General features: G+C 41.4%; 1 protein-coding gene across 1 annotated transcript; it reads left to right on the top strand.

The window, feature by feature from the left end:
- Nucleotides 1-10,779: 10,779 nt before the first annotated feature.
- LOC134290406 (uncharacterized) lies at nucleotides 10,780-14,938 on the top strand. The gene is made up of 2 exons (XM_062857546.1): nucleotides 10,780-14,309; nucleotides 14,365-14,938. The coding sequence occupies exons 1-2, from the start codon at nucleotides 10,780-10,782 to the stop codon at nucleotides 14,936-14,938; spliced, it is 4,104 nt and encodes a 1,367-aa protein (XP_062713530.1).
- The last annotated feature ends 5,958 nt before the right edge of the window (nucleotides 14,939-20,896 follow it).

Here is a 20,896-nt window from a genome sequence, read left to right as displayed (position 1 = left end):
TGAGCTTATTTCCATTTAAATTCTAGAATACTCTTTCCTTTTTCAAATTAGTCTATTGGGGCTGTGTTTGAAAAGTTCGGTGGTGCTACGTTTGATCTTTTCAAACACGGTATAAGTCAACTTACATTGTTGATGATGTGGGTAGAAGAGTTACCTGTTAGCTGGTTGGAGTGGCTTTTTTGTTTTCGGAGGTTTCGGAGTGTCTCAGGTGCATCTCACGGGTCAGAGTGGGGTGGAGTGGAGGAATTTCAGGAAGTTGCAGAATTTTTTTATTGTTGGAATTCAGAGGCGTTACGTAGGCGTTTTTGTGGGTTTCAGAGGGTATGAGACGCGTTACATGGGATCCGAGGTAGTTTTAGGGGGAACCTGAACCTAGAGCGACTTGAGCAAGCGGATGTCGCCTCAGCGCGCAGAATCTTAAGGCAGGGTTAACAGACGAGGGCGAGCTCGACGTGGCCTCTCTGCGGATTGCTGGAGTTATCAAGCCGGCTTCATCGACGGCCTGTCGACAACGGGCCAGATCTTCACCGTATGGGAAATCCTTTAGAATTGTCGATAGTATCAAACGCACAGATCTATGGAATATAAAGGACGAAAACGGCTTACCTGGGAAATTGACTAGACTGATAAATAGGTCGTCCATTATTGTGCAAAAAATGGAAATGTTAAATGTTCGTTATTGAAAAATGATCGTTTTTGCTGAGAAATGATTGCGTCACAATTTGAAGTCCTCAAGGCTAAGTAGTCCACAAGAAATCACTGAAAGAAGTTGAAGATTGCTTGTTTTATGTCATAATGCTGCTGAGCTGTGCCTATTCACTGGAAACGATGGCATCGAATATTCTGGTGTGGGTTTGTTTATCCCCGCGAATCAACACATGCGTTCTCACTCTTGCATGTTGATTGAATCAGAGCGTTAATGATTAATCATAAATTTAATCATGATTATTGATGAATAATTAAGAATAATCAAAAATAATTAATCATAATCTAATCACAAAAATATACCGTTCAATCATTAATCTTTAATCAGTAGTCATATTCATAGGAAAGATAACAAATCAATCATTAATCATGCATACTAAAACCTCTTTTTCTGCTGTTCCTTCTGCATAAAAAGAGGGGAAGCTACTCAGAACCAATATTGTGCATAAGGGTTTTCAATCACCTTTCTCTTTTTGGCTTCCAGAGAGGATATTTTTTTTTTGTAAAAGACATGGCCACAGTTTTCAGCCAGAGGCTGTACAGACTGAACGAAACTTAACACTAGACAGCGGACGCGACATACATTACGAGCACCAGAGGATACGAGAAAGAAACATTTCTTGTGACAAGTTTCATCACTCTGAGCGGGAATCGAACCCTCACCCCATGGCATGGTACGATTACACTAGTTGACAAAATAAAACAGAAGTCGTGAACTTCTGTCAACGACCAAAATTTTTGAAGCACAGTTTAGCGCTGATTTCGAAACCGTGCTTCAAAAAATTTTAAGTAGAATAGTTTTTGAATTTTAGCTCAATATCGAGCTTTTTTTAAACATGGAATTTACTAAAATCCAAATATCTTCCGTTTTGTTTAACTGGTTTTCAATCTTTTTACATTAATTTTAAAGCTGAATATAATACCATTCGATCATCTGAATGCAGGTTTTTCATCAGATTGATGAAATTCAAAATTCTGTCATGTTTTTGGAGCGATCTTGGAGCAAAATTTCCAAAAATATATGGAAAAGTGTGTTTTTTTCAATAAGAAAAAACAATCTGAAAATTCGTTCTCAACGTTTATTGACTTATCATATGTAGGCTAGTTACAGTAAAAAAAATCAGCTCAATCGGAGCATTGATTACGAAGAATGAGATGTTTGAAGTGAGCGGCTTTGCTTAAAAAATAGAGCAAAAATCGATTTCAAATCAACCTTGTATGGAAAATCGAAAAAAAAAATCCGTTCTACTGTAGTTTTTTTTCCTTCGCGTTTTCGAACTCAGGGCATGATTCTACACCAAAAATGATCATCAGCTTACCGAGTTCAAAAATGCTGTAAACTAGTGTTATACGCTTGGTGACGCTAACCGCACGAGGCTCCACGGAAACATTTCCCTATGAAAATAGTAAACAAAAACTTGCTATCTTCTGCTGCTGTTTGCGAGTGAAGAGTGATTAACGACAGATCGCCTTAACCTTCCGTTAATCGCGCTGTTATACTTAGTACAACACATGATAATTATCGACTATTACTTTGAAACCACCTTTTCTATCGATGTCAACCCCAAATGTATTCTACAGGAATCTTATTTGGAATATAAGACCTTTTTTGAAAACAGTATAACTCCTTATAATGCGGAAAATTGAAAATCGCAATATGAAGAACGTACTATATTTAAGATAAGATAGACAGTTGAATTTGAATTAATGTATTTCAAAATCTAAAAGATCTAAAAATATGGTGTCTTCGCGAAATATGGATATCAAGGGCCTTCGCGAGGTGATCTAAAAAATTCAGATTTCAACCGATAGGCGGCGCTAGTGAGAATGTAATTTTTATATCCTATATAACTCAGGATCCTGAGTACTTAGAAAAATGGTGTCTTCGGCAAAGTTGTTTGGTTGGTTAAACACTAACTGATGGAGAGCCGTTTGGTTTGAAACTCCACCACTTACTGGCGAAATATTGATTTCAACGACCCATCAACCAAATGCACTACCGAAATCGCCATCTATCTTCTAGTAACCAGGATCCTGAGAACTATTGCATACTCATTTTTTTATGTTCACTAGCGTCATCTAGTGGCAAAGTAAGCGTCATCTAGTGGTGAAATTACGATTCAAACGGAAAACTATCTGTAAGTTTTCGATCTTTTAGAAGGTCGGCACGAGAGGTAACTTTTTCTCCATTTGATCTTTGATCTACCAAACAACTTTGCCGAAGTCACCATCTTTCTGAGTAAAGTAGAGCTTCGTGGCCGTTCGGTTAGCGTTACCAAGCGTGTAACCACACCATGCTATCCTCTGGTGCATGTAATGTATGTCGTGTCCATGGTCTAGTGTTAAGTTCTGTTCAGTCTGTACAGTCTCTGGCTGAAAACGGTGTCCCGGGCCTTTTTAATCGGGATCCTGAGCTACATGAGATTGAAAATTTACATGCTCACTACCGCAACTGTCACTCATCTATAAGCCCTTGATATACCAAACTTCTTTGCCGAAGACACTATCTTTCTAAGTAATAAGGGTCCAGAGATACATAATACTTTGGTCACTATTTACGTGCTCACTAGCACCGCCAAGTGATGAAATTTCAAATTAAACTGCGAATCATCCGTAAGTACTTGACCTACCAAATAACTTTGTCGAAGACACCATCTTTCTAAGTTATCAGGTTCCCGAGATACATGGGTTATAAAGTTTATTTGCTCACTAGCGCCGCCTAGTGGTGGAATTTTCAATTTAACGGCGAATAATCTTTAAGCCGTTGACTTACCAAACCACTTTGCCGAAGACACCATCTTTCTAAGACATCAGGATCCTGAGATATAAGATAAAACATGATATTGCTCACTGGCGCCGCCTAGTGGTGAAATTTCAAATTAAACTGCGAATCATCCGTAAGTCCTTGACCTACCAAACAACTTTGTCAAAGACACCATCTTTCTAAGTAATCAGGATCCCGAGATACATAGAATATAAAGTTTATTTGCTCACTAGCGCCGCCTAATGGTGGAATTTCCAATTGATCGGTAAATAATCTTTAAGCCGTTGACTTACCAAACAACTTTGCCGAAGACACCATCTTTCTAAGACATCAGGATCCTGAGATATAAGATAAAACATAATATTGCTCACTAGCGCCGCCTAGTGGACGTATTACGAATCAACTTTGTCAGCATCAAGTAGCCCATGAAGTTTACAACAACTTTGCCGAAGACAGTCCTCCTCTAAATAATCAGGATCCTTAGATATTTCAGAATGCATGGGTGTTGTACAAAGTACAACGCGCGACTGCTCGCGTTACAAAAATTGGCGCGAGTACTGGAAGGTTAAAAGAAAATGTAATGGGGCTGTCCATAAACCACGTGGTCATTTTTTTGGGACTTTTTAACCCCCCCCCCCCCCCCGCGTGGTCATTGGTCCATACAAAAAAATTTATTTTTGTCCATACAAAATGGTCATTGACCGAACACCCCCCCCCCCCCCCTCATGACCACGTGGTTTATGGACAGCCCCTAATGATGGTAACCATGGTATGGCGAGATTTTTCGGCGCATTCTAGAGGCAATTTTGGTGCTTTCGGGTATAGATAGTAGGTATCAGGTATCAGTAGGTCGGCTCTAGAGGCACGTTCTCCTCCATTCGGGAAATTTGTGCCATCGCCATGAACACGAGCCTATTCATCATTTACCTGACGGAGAAGGGAAGGAAAAAGGATAGGACATGGGAAAGGACAGGTAAGGGAATAGGATCGTCATACTCGCAAAAGCGTACCACAATGGGTTCACATAGCGTCCTGAAAAGGACACTGTAATAATGCATAAGCGTACCACAATGGGTTCAAACAGCGCCCTGAGAAGGGCACTGTAATAACGCATAAAGCTTAAAGAGAGTCTATAGCTCTTTACCACAGCGGGTCAAGAACAACAGAACGTCCTGAAGATTCAGGTTTCTGAAGTCAGTTTCACTTAATAAGTGTTTCCCGAGTATTCGGAAACGCAATAGCGCAAAAACTGGACAGTTACATATTAAATGATACGAAGTTCCATAATCAGATTCACAGCTATCACAGGCAAATGAATCAGCTTGCTGAATATTCGCCATGTGATAACTGAGTCGGCAGTGGCCAGTCAATGCTTTGACCAGCATGCTGCAATTCTGCTTTGACAGATTTGTTAGATACTTTGCCACCCCTAGAGATGGCTCAGTACTATACAATTTTGTTTGACGACATGACTCCAAACTATTCCAGTATTGTTTGTGCTGAGTGGCAGCCCAGGTGTCAATCTAGAGCTTTACCCAACACTTGGATACCGGAATAGCTGGCTCAGGGCCAATGAAGTCATGTGATGCTCCAGTGCGAGCTAACTCATCAGCCAATTCATTTCCAGCGATGAAAGAATGGCCAGGTACCCATACAAGGTGAACAGCGTTTGCTGAATTCAGCTCCTCGATTTGAGTTCGACAAGCGATAACTATCTTCGACCTGGAGTTGGCCGAAGCAAGTGCTTTAATAGCAGCCTGGCTATCTGAACAGAAGTATATTACTTTGCCCATTACGTGCTGCTGAAGTGCTGATTGCACTCCGCACATAAGAGCAAAGATTTCGGCCTGAAAAACGGTGCAGTGTCTACCAAGTGAATAAGACTGATACAGCCTTAGCTCACGAGAGTAAACACCAGCACCTGCTCGACCTTCGAGAAGGGAGCCATCAGTGTAACATACGATGCCGTCTGAAATACTTCTCTCCAGATAACCAGATGTCCACTCTTCCCGGGAAGGGAATTTCGTGGAAAATGTCCTATACGGAAAATTACAAGCAATTGTAAGATCACTTGGAGCAAGGACAACTTTGTCCCAATTCACCAAAAGTGGAAACAACGAGGTGTGTGTTGAACTGCGGTTCACAGGAGTTTCCTCTAGTAAACCGAGTACCCGTAACCGGTAAGTGCAAGAAAGGGCTTCTTGTTTGAGATGAATGTGTAGTGGGGCAACGTCAAAGAGAACTTCGAGCGCTGCCGTAGGCGTTGAAGAGAACGCTCCAGACATCGCCATTAGGCACATCCTTTGGAGATGGCCTAATTTTGATTGGACCGTTCTCACTTCGCCCTTTTGCCACCACACAAGACACCCATAAGCCAATATTGGACGAACAACAGTTGTGTAAATCCATTTGATATACTTGGGTTTAAGACCCCAAGTTGTACCAAAGGTTCGCCGGCATTGCCCGAAGGCCATACAAGCTTTCTTGATTCTGAACTCAATGTGAGGTGTCCAGGAAAGCTTGGAATCAAGAATGACTCCAACGTACTTTACCTGTTCAGTCACATTGATTTCAGAATCAAAGAGACGTAAAGATCGAACACCATTACGGTTTCGCTTTTCCGTGAAAAGAACAATAGATGTTTTACTCGGATTTACCGAAAGGCCATATTGGCGACACCAACCCTCAACTACCTGAAGAGCGTTTTGCATCAGGTCGAAAAGGGTGCTGATGCACATACCGACTAACAATGTTAGGTAGTCGTCGGCAAAACCATAAGTAGGAAAACCGCTATTATTGAGTTGCCTCAATAGCGTATCTGCTACGAGATTCCACAAAAGAGGTGATAAGACTCCCCCTTGGGGGCATCCACAAACACTCAATTTCCTAATCGCCGCTTGACGCAATGTCGAGAAGAGATGTCGGTTTTTGAGCATTTGGTGAATCCAATTTCAAATCATTGGAGATATACCGTGACCCCGTGCGGCTTCCAATATGGCATCGAAAGGCACGTTGTCAAAGGCACCCTCGATATCTAAGAAAACACCTAAGCAGGATTGCTTTTGAGCGAATGCCTTCTCGATATCGTAAACAACTTTGTGTAAAAGAGTCACAGTGGACTTACCAGATTGGTAGGCATGTTGGTTCACATGAAGAGGCACGTTGGCCAGATGAACATCACGGATGTGATGATCCACAATGCGTTCTAAGCATTTCAGAAGAAAAGAGGTCAAACTGATAGGTCTGAAGCTCTTTGCTTCTTCATACGACGCGCGACCCACTTTCGGAATAAACTTCACAGTAATATCCCGCCAGGATTTGGGAATATACCCTGTAGCAAAACTGCAAACAAGTAGTTGTTTCAAAGTATGTTTGAAATGATCAAATCCCTTCTGAAGCAAAATAGGATAAATCCCATCTGCCCCAGGAGATTTGAAAGGAGCAAAGCTATTAAGTGCCCATTCAATCGATTCTAAAGTTATGATACTCCGAGCCGAAGCTAAAGAATCATAACTACAAGAAAAGACATCAGGTTCATCCGAAGATGTAATATCCACACATCCGGGGAAGTGTGTGCTGAATAAACATTCCAAAACTTCCTCATCAGAGGAAGTGAAATCACCATTTGGCAAACGAAGTTCGTTCACATGAAAATCCTCAGATTTTGCAAGGATTTTGTTCAATCGACTGGCTTCACTCAGACTGGAAACATTTGTACAAAGGTTTTTCCAGCCGGATCGTTCAGCAGACCGCAGAGCTTTCTGGTAGGCCTTGCGAGCCGACCTGAAAGCCTCCGATCCAGCCGAACGTCGTCTGTTCCAACTCTTTCTACATTGTTTCCTGAGCTTCGCCAGATCGGAGTTCCACCAAGGGGTTCCTCTTGTGGTCTTCACAGACCGCAGAGGGCAGGCTTCTTCAAAAGCTTCCATGATGAAGGCCGTTGTAGTATCAACGGCATCATCTTAATCACTTGGAGTGTCAATTGATGGTGAGTATCCATGAAATTTGGCTGCAACCAAATCGGTAAAGAGATCCCAGTTGGTTGACCGGGGATTCCTGAAACGCAAAGTTTGCGAAGTAACATTCACATGTTCAAACAAGATGTAGCGATGGTCAGATAAAGATTCTTCATCTGGCACATGCCAATTGGTCAGCTCATGACTAATTCTGCTAGAGCAAAGCGTTATGTCTAACACTTCCTCTCTACCAGATACCATGAAGGTTGGGCGGTTGCCTATGTTAAGTAATCCAAGATCTGTACTACTTAAGTATTCCATCAAACTGGAGCCTCTCAAATTGATGTCTGAGCTGCCCCAGATTATATGGTGAGCATTAGCATCACTACCAACAATTAGCGGAAGGCGTTTTGAAGTGCAGTATGCAATGACTTGCTTGAAAGCATCCGTAGGGGATGGTTCATCATGCGGTAAATAAACCGAACAATAAACGTATTTCAAGGTTTTCAACAGATACATCGATTGTGACAGCACATACATCTCTGGTAGTTAGTTCAGAGATGAGTGTAGCAACGATTGCGTTGTTGACAAGCACACATGCTCGAGGCATGACACGTGAGTTTGCCATTTCATTTTTACTGAAAGTAGCAAACACCGGATTCACAAGGTTTCCTAGATAGAAATTCCCCTTACGAAAGTAAGGTTCTTGGACTAACGCCACTTGGGCTGTACCATTTTGCATAAGTCTACAAAGATTGATCGTTGTTGTTCTTTTGTGCTGAAGATTGATCTGAGCTATCCTAACCGTAGCCACTACCCAAACTAGGCAAGATTAAACTCTTAACAATCACAGCACAAAAAAGAACAGCAACAATAAAACCAGATCGGTATCGATTTGAGAGCCCCAAAGGCGAGGATGCACAGATTACACTGTGTAAAACGCATAATGCGAAACCATATAGGTGAAAATTTAAACTAATTAATAACATCTTCATAATCCCGCCCTTATTCAGCCTCAAGTATGAGATTGAAGAAGGGCAGCTGATTGTCTCGGAGAAACACAAGGTCCACCGCGCTATTGCTCCGGTTAGCACAGTAAGGGCATTGACCGAACCCCCCCCCCCCTCATGACCACGTGGTTTATGGACAGCCCCTAATGATGGTAACCATGGTATGGCGAGATTTTTCGGCGCATTCTAGAGGCAATTTTGGTGCTTTCGGGTATAGATAGTAGAGTAAACAGAGATCCGCATAGTATGAATACGTTGTATCCAAACGAACTGTCAAAATCTGTATCCAAACGAGCATAACGTCACGATTTAGACAACATCAATGGAGCGCATGACGTCATATTCAATCGTCGCACTCTTGAAAATTACAACTTACACGCTTGAAACATTTTAGTCAGTGGTGTCCGAGGATCTATGTTTACTCTACTATCTATACTTTCGGGGGGTCTCAGGTGAATAACATGGGGTCCGTGAGAGTTTTAGAGGGATTTAAGAGGCGTTTCAGGAAATATCAGAGAATTTTCCGAGACCTCTTCACAAAAACCATTGTAACCAGGGGCCTACATCGTCGAAACCAAAACATGACACTGAAAGTGAGCGCCCATCAGCATCGTAGGGACGCCGATGAAGGGAACATTCACAACAACATCCAAGTGCATCGCTTCATCCGTCCTTCTTGCTGCTTTCTTCGACACAACGACGGGTAGCTGGTCATTTTCACACCGACTGGGTTTCAATTGAAAAGTTTAAATTGACTAAAATATATGTTTGCTTAATTCTTTTATGAGTAATAGACCAATTCAGTAAAATATGCATAGCATACATTAACATTACATTAACTATAACAGAGAAATTCATTCAATGTTAAGCGTTGATTCATCGGTGACGATGACAGTCGGACTGGGCGATGACGACGACGTCTTGTTTCCATTGACGATGGAAAACATGGTTTACAAACTTCAGCTGAAAATTCAAATAATACCATTTATACCATAATACCATTTTCTGAATCTGCACGCCAAACTGGGCCAAAATCCAAACTTTCATAAATTTTGATGCCCGGGAACCCATTAGAAAATCAATTTGAAGTTTGTATGGGAGCGATTTGATGAATCACCCCTCGTCGGATTTTGTACTGGGCGGAGCTGTCAAGCAGTTGCCGGCCTGTCAAAAGGTGATTTTGAAAAATTGCTTTGAAATTGATTTTAGGTATCAAAAAAAAAAATTCCAAAAATCTGAAAAAAAAAATCATACTGGTTTAGAAAAAGGTGTTCTTTCGTATGAAATTGAAAAATCAATATTTTTCCTAATTTAAAAACCCAATTGAAATTGAAAATGTTCTGCCCTGATTGTTACGCCCCGGAAATGCCTTTAAACGCCCCTGAAATCCTCATAATCTCATTGAAATGTCCTTGAAGTCCCCGTTATCCAGACATGAACCCTAAATAACCTGCTTGTTCCGTACGGAACGAGCCGAGCGACAATAATAACGACAATCACGAATAGCACGTGCATCGTCTCCCTGCGTAACACAACCCACAGCAACAATAACACCAACCAGCAGCACCAAACCCAACACTCACAATTAACAACCCCCAACGCGACCCATCCTGACGACGTCACTGCGAGAACGCGATCCACCAGCAAGCGTGAGAGTCTGTGGTGAGTGCCGTGAGATGCTTTCGTCGCCGCCGTTGTCATCGTGTGGTAACTCACACAAACTCACCACAGCAGCCGCACCGACTGCCGACCGATGATGAGATTGAGTGCCACCAGTGTGTTCCACGCTGTTCTGGAACAGGTGCCGCGCGCTTACTCGAAGTTTCCAGAATTCCAATCGACAAATATAAATAGCGGATAGGAACTTCGAGTGAGCCAGTATTATTTTTACCGTCGCGTGATTCTAATCAAGTGTGTAGTGAAAAAGTGAATTCCCAGTAGAAGTTAAGTAGTGTAAAAGTGAAAGTGCAGAGAAATAAAGTAGTTTAGTAGTGATAAAAGTGGTGTTAGTACCTTCCTTTCCCGAAATATTCCCGAGTGATACAGTCCACTCGACCCGACCGGAGTTGGTCCCGGATACGCGCCAACATAGTGGTCCTAGCGAACCGGATCCAGTGACGCCCCGCCGCCGTTGGAAAGGATACGACACCGCCGCCCGACACGTTTGCGTGGCACCCTTGCCAGAACGTGCACCGACCAAGGAGAGAATCGCTACTATCGCCGCCGCTTGTGAGTTGTTCCGAACTTGTCGTCAATCGCCCGAGGAGTACTCTGCACCGCCGCCCCTACCTGACACGCACTTGCACCGTCGTTAGCTGCGTGTTCCGCCCGAAGGATTTTCATCATGTCGCAGAGTCATACGCCGAAGACCAGAACAGCTAAGGCCGCTGCAGCTGCAAAGCTGAAGCAGCAGCTGGACGCTGATGTGGAAAATTACTCGACCAACTGGGAAATCACCGCCGATGCTGAGACACTGAAGGAGTTGTCGTCGTTGTCCCGCCAGCGTGATCAAGTAAGTATGAAGCTGACGCGGGTGCAAAGGGCACTTGCCACTGCCAAACACGTGATCAGCCCTTCGCAGTTGAGGACGTATTTGAAAAACATCGACGACGCCTACAACGAATTCAGTGCCGTGCATAGCAAACTCATCGCCGCAATTCCGGATGAAGCCTTCCGCCAACAAGAGGAGATCTACGTTGCATTCGAAGAGCGATACAACCACGTCCGCACCGTCATCGACGAATTGATGGTTTCCAGAGAGACTGATGCCACCAGAGCTCCACTCCCGCAACCACAGGTAATCGTGCAGCAGCAACCATTAAAGGTCCCGATCCCCACCTTCGATGGATCGTACACCAACTGGCCGAAGTTCAAGGCCATATTCCAGGACCTAATGGCAAGCTCTGGCGATTCCGACGCCATCAAGCTGTACCATCTAGACAAGGCGCTTGTTGGTGAGGCAGCTGAAGTTCTGGATGCCAAGGTCATCAGCGAAGGAAACTATCAACAAGCATGGGCCATCCTCACCGACCGCTTCGAGAACAAGAGGATCATCGTCGAGACACATATCCGTGGCCTATTCAATATCCCGAAAATGGCTTCGGGAACCTGCAAGGAGCTTCGACGACTCCACGACGAGTGTACCCGCCATGTCGAGAGTTTGAAGTATCTGGAGCAGAAGTTCCTGGATGTATCCGACCTCTTCCTGGTCCACATCTTGTCGTCGTCGATGGATCAAGCAACGAGGATGGCATGGGAGGCCACGCAAAAGAAAGGTGAGTTGCCAACGTATGCGCAGACCATTTCGTTTCTTCAGACAAGGTGCCAGATGCTGGAGAATTGTGAAATGGCATTCCAAAACCCCACCTCCCAGCCATTGCCGAAACCGAGTTCCAAAGGTCAAGCACCATCGAAGGCAGCTGGTGTGAAGGTTCATGCCGCTGCGACCGAATCGCAGAAGAAGGACAAGTGTGATTTCTGCCAGGGTACACATCGTAACTACCAATGCGACGCAATCAGCAGCCTGCCGTTCGAGAAAAGAATTGAGAAGGTAAGGACATCCGGAGTGTGCTTCAATTGTCTTCGCAAGGGGCACAGTGCTAGAGATTGTTCATCGCCGAAGACGTGCCAGAAATGCCAGAAGCGGCATCATACGCAGCTCCACAACGAGGAACTGAAACAAGAGCCGAAACCAAGTGTGTCCGTCCCAGCTCAGGAGAAAAGCCCTCCCATCGACCAGAACAAGGTATCCGTTTCGACCTCGACCAGAGAGACCCCGCAACTCTCGTGCAACTACGCCAACTCCACGAAGACCGTGTTCCTGCTTACAGCTGTTGTCAACGTGGTGGATAGGAACAATCGCCTTCATCCATGCCGTGCGCTTCTTGACAGCGGATCACAGGTGGTGAACTTTATCACAGCTGATCTTGCGAACCGTCTCGGAAGCGAGAGACAACGTGTCGACGTGCCAATACGAGGTATCAACGACGTCAAGACTATCGCCCACGACAAAGTTGAGGTAAGGTTCCGGTCTAGAGTCTCCGAATATCAAGCGCAGGTCCAGTGCTTGATAACGCCCAACGTCACAGGAGTCATCCCGTCAGCCAAAATCGACGCTTCCTCCTGGAACATCCCCTTTGGCGTTCAACTAGCAGATCCAGAGTTCTACAAGCCGGAGAAAATCGACATGCTTCTCGGAGCAGAACTCTTCCTGCAGTTACTACGACCCGGCCACATCAAAATCGACGAAGACTTCCCCGAGCTGCGTGAAACCTCCCTAGGATGGGTGGTAGCTGGAGTCTTCAGAGAGCGTTCCATCGCCAACGAGGTACAGCACTCGCTCACCGCATCGCTAGATGACGTCGAGGAGGCAATTCAGCGTTTTTGGAAAATTGAAGAAGTGCCTGATGCCAGCCCACTAACCAGCGAGGAGCAAGAGTGCGAGGCTCATTTTCTCGCAACTCACCGTCGGACTGAAGATGGACGTTACATCGTGAGGTTGCCGTTCAGAGAAAACGCCAACGAACTGAATGATTGCCGTTCTGTTGCTTTGAAAAGGTTCCAGATGTTGCAACAGAGACTTCAGAAGAACCCAGAATTGAAGCAGCAGTACATCGAGTTTATGCGAGAATATGAGCAGCTGGGACACTGCCGAGAGATACGAGAGGAAAACGACGATCCGAAGCAGCAAAACTACTATTTGCCACACCACGCCGTACTTCGCCCTTCGAGTTCAACCACCAAATGCCGAGTGGTATTTGACGCTAGCGCAAAGGCGAACGCAGCAAGCCTTTCGCTCAACGAGGTTCTTCAAGTGGGTGCAACGGTACAGAAGGAACTGTATGACGTTATGCTACGATTCTGTAAGTATAAAATTGCATTCACCGCCGATGTTCCAAAGATGTATCGCCAGATCATCATGGATCCCCGAGACACGCATTTTCTTCGAGTGTTTTGGTGCGAGCAACCATCCGACCGCCTTCGTGTCCTGGAGCTTACCACGGTAACATACGGGACAGCCTCCGCACCATTCCAAGCAACCCGCTGTTTGCAACAACTAGCCGAGGACGAATCAACAGACTACCCTATTGGAGCCCGTATCGTGAAGGAGGATTTCTACGTCGACGATGCCCTTTCGGGCGCAGACTCGCTTCCAGCTGCTGTTGAAGCAGTGAAGCAGCTGAAGGGCATCATGCAGAAAGGAGGTTTTTCGCTACACAAGTGGTGTTCCAACTCAAACGAGTTACTGGAACACATTCCGACAGCTGAACAGGAGCAGCCAGCCGCTTTGGAAGAGTATGGACCGAATGGAGTGATAAAGGTACTTGGCCTACTGTGGGACCCGAAAGCCGACATTTTCCAAATTGCCAGGCCAATTCAGCGCAGTTTGAAGCAACCCGTCACGAAAAGGATCATTTATTCCGAGGTGGCAAGACTGTTCGATCCATTAGGTCTTGTGTCACCAGTCATCGTTGTTGCCAAACTACTTGTGCAGCGGCTCTGGCAATGCAAGATTGGATGGGATGATCCGGTGAACGACCAAACGCAAAAGTTCTGGGAGGACTTCGCAAATTCCTTGTCAGCTGTTGATACGATCGCTATTCCCAGACGAATTACCTTCGACGAAGCTGTAGACTACGAACTGCACGGATTTGCCGATGCATCATCAGTGGCGTATGATGCATGTGTTTACGTACGAAACCTTTTTCCCGACGGATCAGCCAAGTCGAAACTGGTTACCAGCAAATCCAAGGTAGCACCGCTACACGAGTTATCGACACCCCGAAAGGAGATGTGTGCCGCACTATTACTGACACGACTTGTTGAGAAGGTAGTCCATGTCCTACAGATGGAGTTTCGTCACGTCGTTCTCTGGTCAGACAGCCAAATAGTTCTGGTTTGGATGAAACGACCTGCACATCGACTCAAGGTTTTTGTATGCAACCGTGCTTACCGAAATCGAAGCAGTGATGAACTCAAGGCCACTGTTTTCAACTTCATCCGATCCAGCCGACGAAAACGTCATAACTCCAGCCCATTATCTAATAGGTCGTCCGTTAACAGCCATACCGGAGCCGTCCCTAGAGAGCATGAAGGTGAACCGACTGAAACGATGGCAGTATCTTCAGAAAATGCGAGAGGATTTTTGGAAATCGTGGTCCAAAGATTATCTGTGCAGCCTTCAACAAAGACCGAAGAACGTCAGGATCATGGCAAACCTTCGCCCAGGAATGGTAGTTGTATTGGAAGACAAATCGCAACCTCCACTCAACTGGAAGCTAGGACGCATCACCCAAGTGTATCCTGGTGCAGACGGATTGGTACGTGCAGTAGATGTATTTTCCAACGGAAGTACATATCGCCGATCGATAAACAAGATTGCAGTCCTGCCGATTCAAGACAACGAGCCATCGGAGAAAGCTGTTGAAACTTCGTGTCAACCGGGGGGAGTATGTTCCGTATGGAACGAGCCGAGTGACAATAATAACGACAATCACGAATAGCACGTGCATCGTCTCCCTGCGTAACACAACCCACAGCAACAATAACACCAACCAGCAGCACCAAACCCAACACTCACAATTAACAACCCCCAACGCGACCCATCCTGACGACGTCACTGCGAGAACGCGATCCACCAGCAAGCGTGAGAGTCTGTGGTGAGTGCCGTGAGATGCTTTCGTCGCCGCCGTTGTCATCGTGTGGTAACTCACACAAACTCACCACAGCAGCCGCACCGACTGCCGACCGATGATGAGATTGAGTGCCACCAGTGTGTTCCACGCTGTTCTGGAACAGGTGCCGCGCGCTTACTCGAAGTTTCCAGAATTCCAATCGACAAATATAAATAGCGGATAGGAACTTCGAGTGAGCCAGTATTATTTTTACCGTCGCGTGATTCTAATCGAGTGTGTAGTGAAAAAGTGAATTCCCAGTAGAAGTTAAGTAGTGTAAAAGTGAAAGTGCAGAGAAATAAAGTAGTTTAGTAGTGATAAAAGTGGTGTTAGTACCTTCCTTTCCCGAAATATTCCCGAGTGATACAGTCCACTCGACCCGACCGGAGTTGGTCCCGGATACGCGCCAACACTGCTTTATTATTGTTTTCAATAAAAATAAAAAATACAAATTACAACTAAACAGGAATAGAGTGCCTGTACCAATTATAACACTATCTAAGCAAAACTATTTGTATAACAGTAAATGTTTCGCGAAATGGCTAAAAGTGATTATTCCGTATGTTATTGTGTTTGAGGGACCCCTGCGGAACCTGTTCCAGGTGTTCCGGAGCGGCCACATCATTTGATACATACTTCTGTCATTTTTTTCATTTCCATTTTCACAGAATCATGAAGAACCCTTTGTGCAAATGCAAATTTGGAGGATAAAGTTGATTGTTAGAGAACTCGACTGTTCTTCAAAATATCATAACAATAGTAACGAAATTCAAAAAGGTGGATCACAATATGCTGTATTCTGAAAGAAGTTGGTAACGGTTTCTTTTTATTCAATAAACAAAGTGTATTTATTATTTCTGAAACAGTCTACATACATGTCGCATGGCATGTTTAGGTTGAAAACTAGAAGTGTCCCCAATGAGGCCCCGCGGAACCTGCCACGGGGATCCGGATGGGTCTACTTATTCAAATCTGGTTGTCGCAGGTGTGTTTCACTGTTCGCAACAAAAATTTCGCTGAAAATTGGTTCAAACAAAATGAAATAATCACTTTTAGCCATTTTGGCAACACCCTGACCTCAGCACAATCCGGAATATCCCTGGAATGGTTATGGATATTGCATGGTCACTTGAGTATAATAAATTCGCACCAATTTATGATCGATTGAGGGCGACTAAAAAAATCGGATGAAAATTGACGAAATGTCAGCATTTTGAAAATGAGTTGTCGAGAGTCGGGTACGTGAAGGTTAAAAAACCTTCCAGATTTTGATATCAATATTAAAATAACTCACCAAAGCCAAAACTGGATAAACATAGTGTATATTTTATTTTTGTCCTTTTTACACGATAATTATGAGTCCCAAGTACTTCAGAGCTAATTTATTCGACTGGTTAAGAGGTATTAGACAAAGTGTACGATATTCACAAAATTCTGATTAGTTGCATGCTTTGCGGATGACATTAACATTATCGCCAGAATATCTGGAACTATTCACCCGCCTGAAAAGCGAACCAGCAAAGGGCTGTTGGTGAATGTGTCAAAAACAAAGGGCATGCTGGTAGGCGGAACCGAACACGACAGGGTCCGTCTAGGGCCTAACAAAATGCGACGAAAATAATTACTCCAGTTGCTTTCACAATGCTTTTATTTTTTCATTGGGATGCTTGTTTGAGGAAAAGCTTCTTAATCCACGAAATGCTTAGCGTATTTACACAGAAAGCAGACATCTAAGCTCAGTTTCGAAACTGTGTAAAGGATTTAACGACCATTTCATATGGCAGCACAAGTAACAACATCGTGGTGGCGCAGCTATCGCAAAGGCATAATGCTGTTATCCGGAAACTTCACCACTAATAACTGAAGCAACTTGCAGTATGGAGTAGCTTGTGCTGTCAACGCTAAAATAATTTCAGTGCCTACACAACAGCTTTCAAGACAAAACTTCTTCAAAGCTCGTTGAACCACGTTCGGTTCAACTTCATGTCGTCTACTGTTGCCGCATAATTTAATGAGCTTGATTCAAACTTCAATGCTTTTATCCTTCTGAAGTTTTATTCCTTGTTGGAATATACGGCAGATGGCGAGACACCGATTTACGCGCATGCGCACAATTTGTTTTGTTGCAACAGCAAAGTTTCGTGCAATTTATTCACTTGTATGGATAACACTAGTCGACAAAATTGAAACTTTTTTCACGCACTTTGACCATTTGTTCCATTTCTAATGGAATTTGGCCCGCTGAATCCGAATCTGATTTTAGAATTCCTGTAACACGTACAGTTTTTGAGAAAAATAGTGTTTTATTCACGAATTTTCATATTTTCAAAGAAAATTTAATATTGTCTTTAAAATTTTAAATTTTTCATCTGCTCATTATAATCAATATTCATATTCAATAGATTTTGATCCACTGAGTCTGAATCTGATCTAATAATTTTAGTAATACGTAAATTTTTTGAGAAAAAATAGGTTTTATTGGCAAATTCCATATTTTCATAGAAAATAGACTATTGTATTTATAATTTTTTTTTTTATCTGCCCATCTTTACCAATATTTATATTCAATAGATTTTCATATTCTGATTTGCAATCTGACCTAAGAACTTCTGTAACACGTAAAATTTTTGAGAAAATAGGGTTTTAAACACAAATTTCATATTTTCATAGAAAATAAACTACTGTCTTTACAATTTTAATTTTTTTTTATCTGCTCATCTCAACCAATATTTGTATTTAATAGATTTTCATATACTGATTCGGAATCTGACCTATGAATTTCTGTAACACGTAATTTTTTTTAGAAATATAGGGTTTTATTCACAAATTTCAGTTTTTCACATAAAATAAAAAAATGTTTTTATATTTTTCAATTTTGCATCTGCTCATCATAACCAATATTTTTATTCAATAGATTTTGATCCACTGATTCAGAAACTGGCCTAAGAGTTTCTGTAACACGTAAAATTTTTAAGAAAGTAGAGTATTATTCACAAAATTTCATATTTTCAGAGAAAACTTAATATTGTCTTTATAATTTCAAATTTTTCATCTGCTCATTATAACCAATATTCATATTCAATAGATTTTGATCCATTGAGTCAGAATCTGACCTTATAATTTTAGTAACACGTATTTTTTTTTTTGGGAAAAATTGGGTTTTATTCACAAATTCCATATTTTCATAGAAAATAGACTATTGTATTTATAATTTTATTATTTTATTTGCCCATGTTTTCCAATATTTATATTAAATAAATTTTCATATTATGATTTGCAATCTGACCTAAAAATTTCTGTAACACGTAAAATTTTTGAGAAAAATAGAATTTTAAATACAAAATTTCATATTTTCATATAAAATAAACTACTGTCTTAATAATTTTTTTTTCATAGAAAATAAACTACTGTCTTTATAATTTTATTTTTTTTTTCTATCTGCTCATCTCAACCAATATTTGTTTTAATAGATTTCCATATACTGATTCGGAATCTGACCTAAGAATTTCTGTAACACGTACAATTTTTGAGAATAATAGGGTTTTATTCACAAATTTCATATTTTCATATGAAATAAAATATTGTTTTTATAATTTTCAATTTTCCACCTGCTCATCATAACCATTTTTTTATTGAAAAGATTTTGATCTACTGATTCAGAATGTGGCCTAAGAATTTCCGTAACAGGTAAAATTTTAGTAGGGATTATTCAAAAAATTTCATATTTTCATATGTCTTTATAAGTTTAATATTTTTATCTGCTCATCTTAACCAATATTTGTATTTGATAGATTTTTATATTCTGATTCAGAATCTGACCTAAGAATTTCTGTAACACGTAAAATTTTAGAGAAAAATGGAATTATACCAAAAAAAATCATATTCTCATAGAAAATAAACTGTTGTCTTCATAATTTTCATATTTTTATCTGCGCATCTTAACCAACATTTGTATTTAATAGATTTTCATATACTGACCTAAGAATTTCTGTAACACGTACAGCTTTTAAGAAAAAAAAAAACACAAAATTTCATATTTTTAGAGAAAAGAAAATACTGTCTTTAAAATTTTATCTCCTCATCTTAACCAATATTTAATAGATTTTGATCCAATGATTCGGAAACTGACCTAAGAATTTCTGTAACCAGTGAATTTTTTGAGAAAAAATAAAATCCCATTGTAGCGCAGGTTAATTAGGTTGTTACCCAGAAATGTAAGTAGATCATTTTTTTTGTATATGCTGTTGAATTAATCGAAATATATTTGCAACTTTGAAGCTGCCCAGTTTGGCAACTACCCAGACTGTGTTTTCCTTTTACTTACGCCAACAATTATTTTTCTTAAAAATTGTACGTGTTACACAAATTCTTGGGTCAGATTTCGAATCAGTATATGTAAATCCATTAAACATAAATATTTGTTAAGATGAGCAGATAAAAAAAAAATTTGTGAATAAAATATTTTTCTCATAAATTTTACGTGTTACAGAAATTCATAGGTGAGAATACGAATAAGTGAAATAGAATCTTTAAAATATAAAATATGAATTAAGATGAGTAGATAAAAACTTTAAAATTATAAAGACAATATTTTATTTTCTTTGAAAATATGAAATTTTGTGAATAAGACCCCATTCTTCTCAAAAAACTGCACGTGTTACAGAGATTTTTAGGTTAGTTACCAAATCGGTGGATGAAAATCTAATAAATATAAATATTGGCTAAAATGAGGAGATAAAAAATTGAAATTAAAAAGACAATAGTATATTTTCTTTAAAAATATGAAATTTTGTAAATAAAACCCCATTTTTCTCAAAAAAATTACGTTTTACAAAAATTCTTAGGTCAGATTCTAAATCACTCAATCAAAATCTATTGAATTTAAATACTGGTTATGATGAGCAGATAAAAAAATTATAAATATTAAGACAACATTTTGTTTACTATAAAAATATGAAATTTTGTGAATAAAACCCTATTTTTCTCAAAAACTGTACGTGTAACAGCAATTCCGAAGTCAGATTCGGAATCAGCGGGCCAAAATCCTTCGGAAATGGATCAAGTGGTCAAAGTGCGTGATCTACTGTCGACCAGTGTAATTGAAAGCTTTGGTCTTTGGTACATACTCTATAAATGTATTGGAAATATTCTTCAATATAATTTGTGTCACAAAATGTCATTAAAAGCTTTCTTGTTTCCGAAGAACGAAAAACAAGGTTGAGCTTTCGATGCTACGGGAATAATACCGCTCAGGTATGTCGAAAGGACCTTTTCCGTCCAATAATTAGTAAGGTAAGCCTTTTATCTGCTACCAGCTGGGCTATTAATGATATCTAGGATTAGCTAATTTCGCTGCAGCTAGAGAGATGGCTCACTTGGATGCATCAAAATGGCGAAACTTGTAACCAAATAGGCCATGTCTTGATGGATGACCGTTACATTCAAACATCTAGATAGTATTAAGACCTGATATTTTGATAATTTTCTTTTATCTGCCCCAAAAAAATGCAAAATCATTCCAAATATTTTTAACGGGAGGGCCAAAAGTCAACATGAAATTTGTGTTCGTCTTATGTTTTCTCCTTACACCCAGTGGCCCAATGAAGATTTTTTTGTTTGACGAAAAGTTTTCTCCGACTGGGAATCCAATCCACACTCCGTGGCCTACAATACTGCCGTGTGCATAGTTGTCCTATGTTCCAAAACAGCAAACTGAGAAAAATGCGTTTTAAGTTTCAGACTTGTTTCCTTCTCTACGCACAAGTGTGATAAAAACAAAAAGTGAAT

Source organism: Aedes albopictus, chromosome 1 (genome assembly GCF_035046485.1).
Source record: "Aedes albopictus strain Foshan chromosome 1, AalbF5, whole genome shotgun sequence".
Classification (NCBI taxonomy): Eukaryota; Metazoa; Arthropoda; class Insecta; order Diptera; family Culicidae; genus Aedes; species Aedes albopictus.
The sequence above is the reverse complement of the archived record's forward strand: the minus strand, read 5'-3'. Positions and strand labels throughout refer to the sequence as shown.

What these genes read in the sequence shown, in the direction of transcription:
- LOC134290406 (XM_062857546.1), top strand. Translation starts at nt 10,780, where the DNA reads ATGTCGCAGAGTCATACGCCGAAGACCAGAACAGCTAAGGCCGCTGCA. An exon ending in TTTCGTCACGTCGTTCTCTG is followed by an intron (nt 14,310 to 14,364) that starts GTCAGACAGCCA and finishes CATCGACTCAAG; the next exon opens with GTTTTTGTATGCAACCGTGC.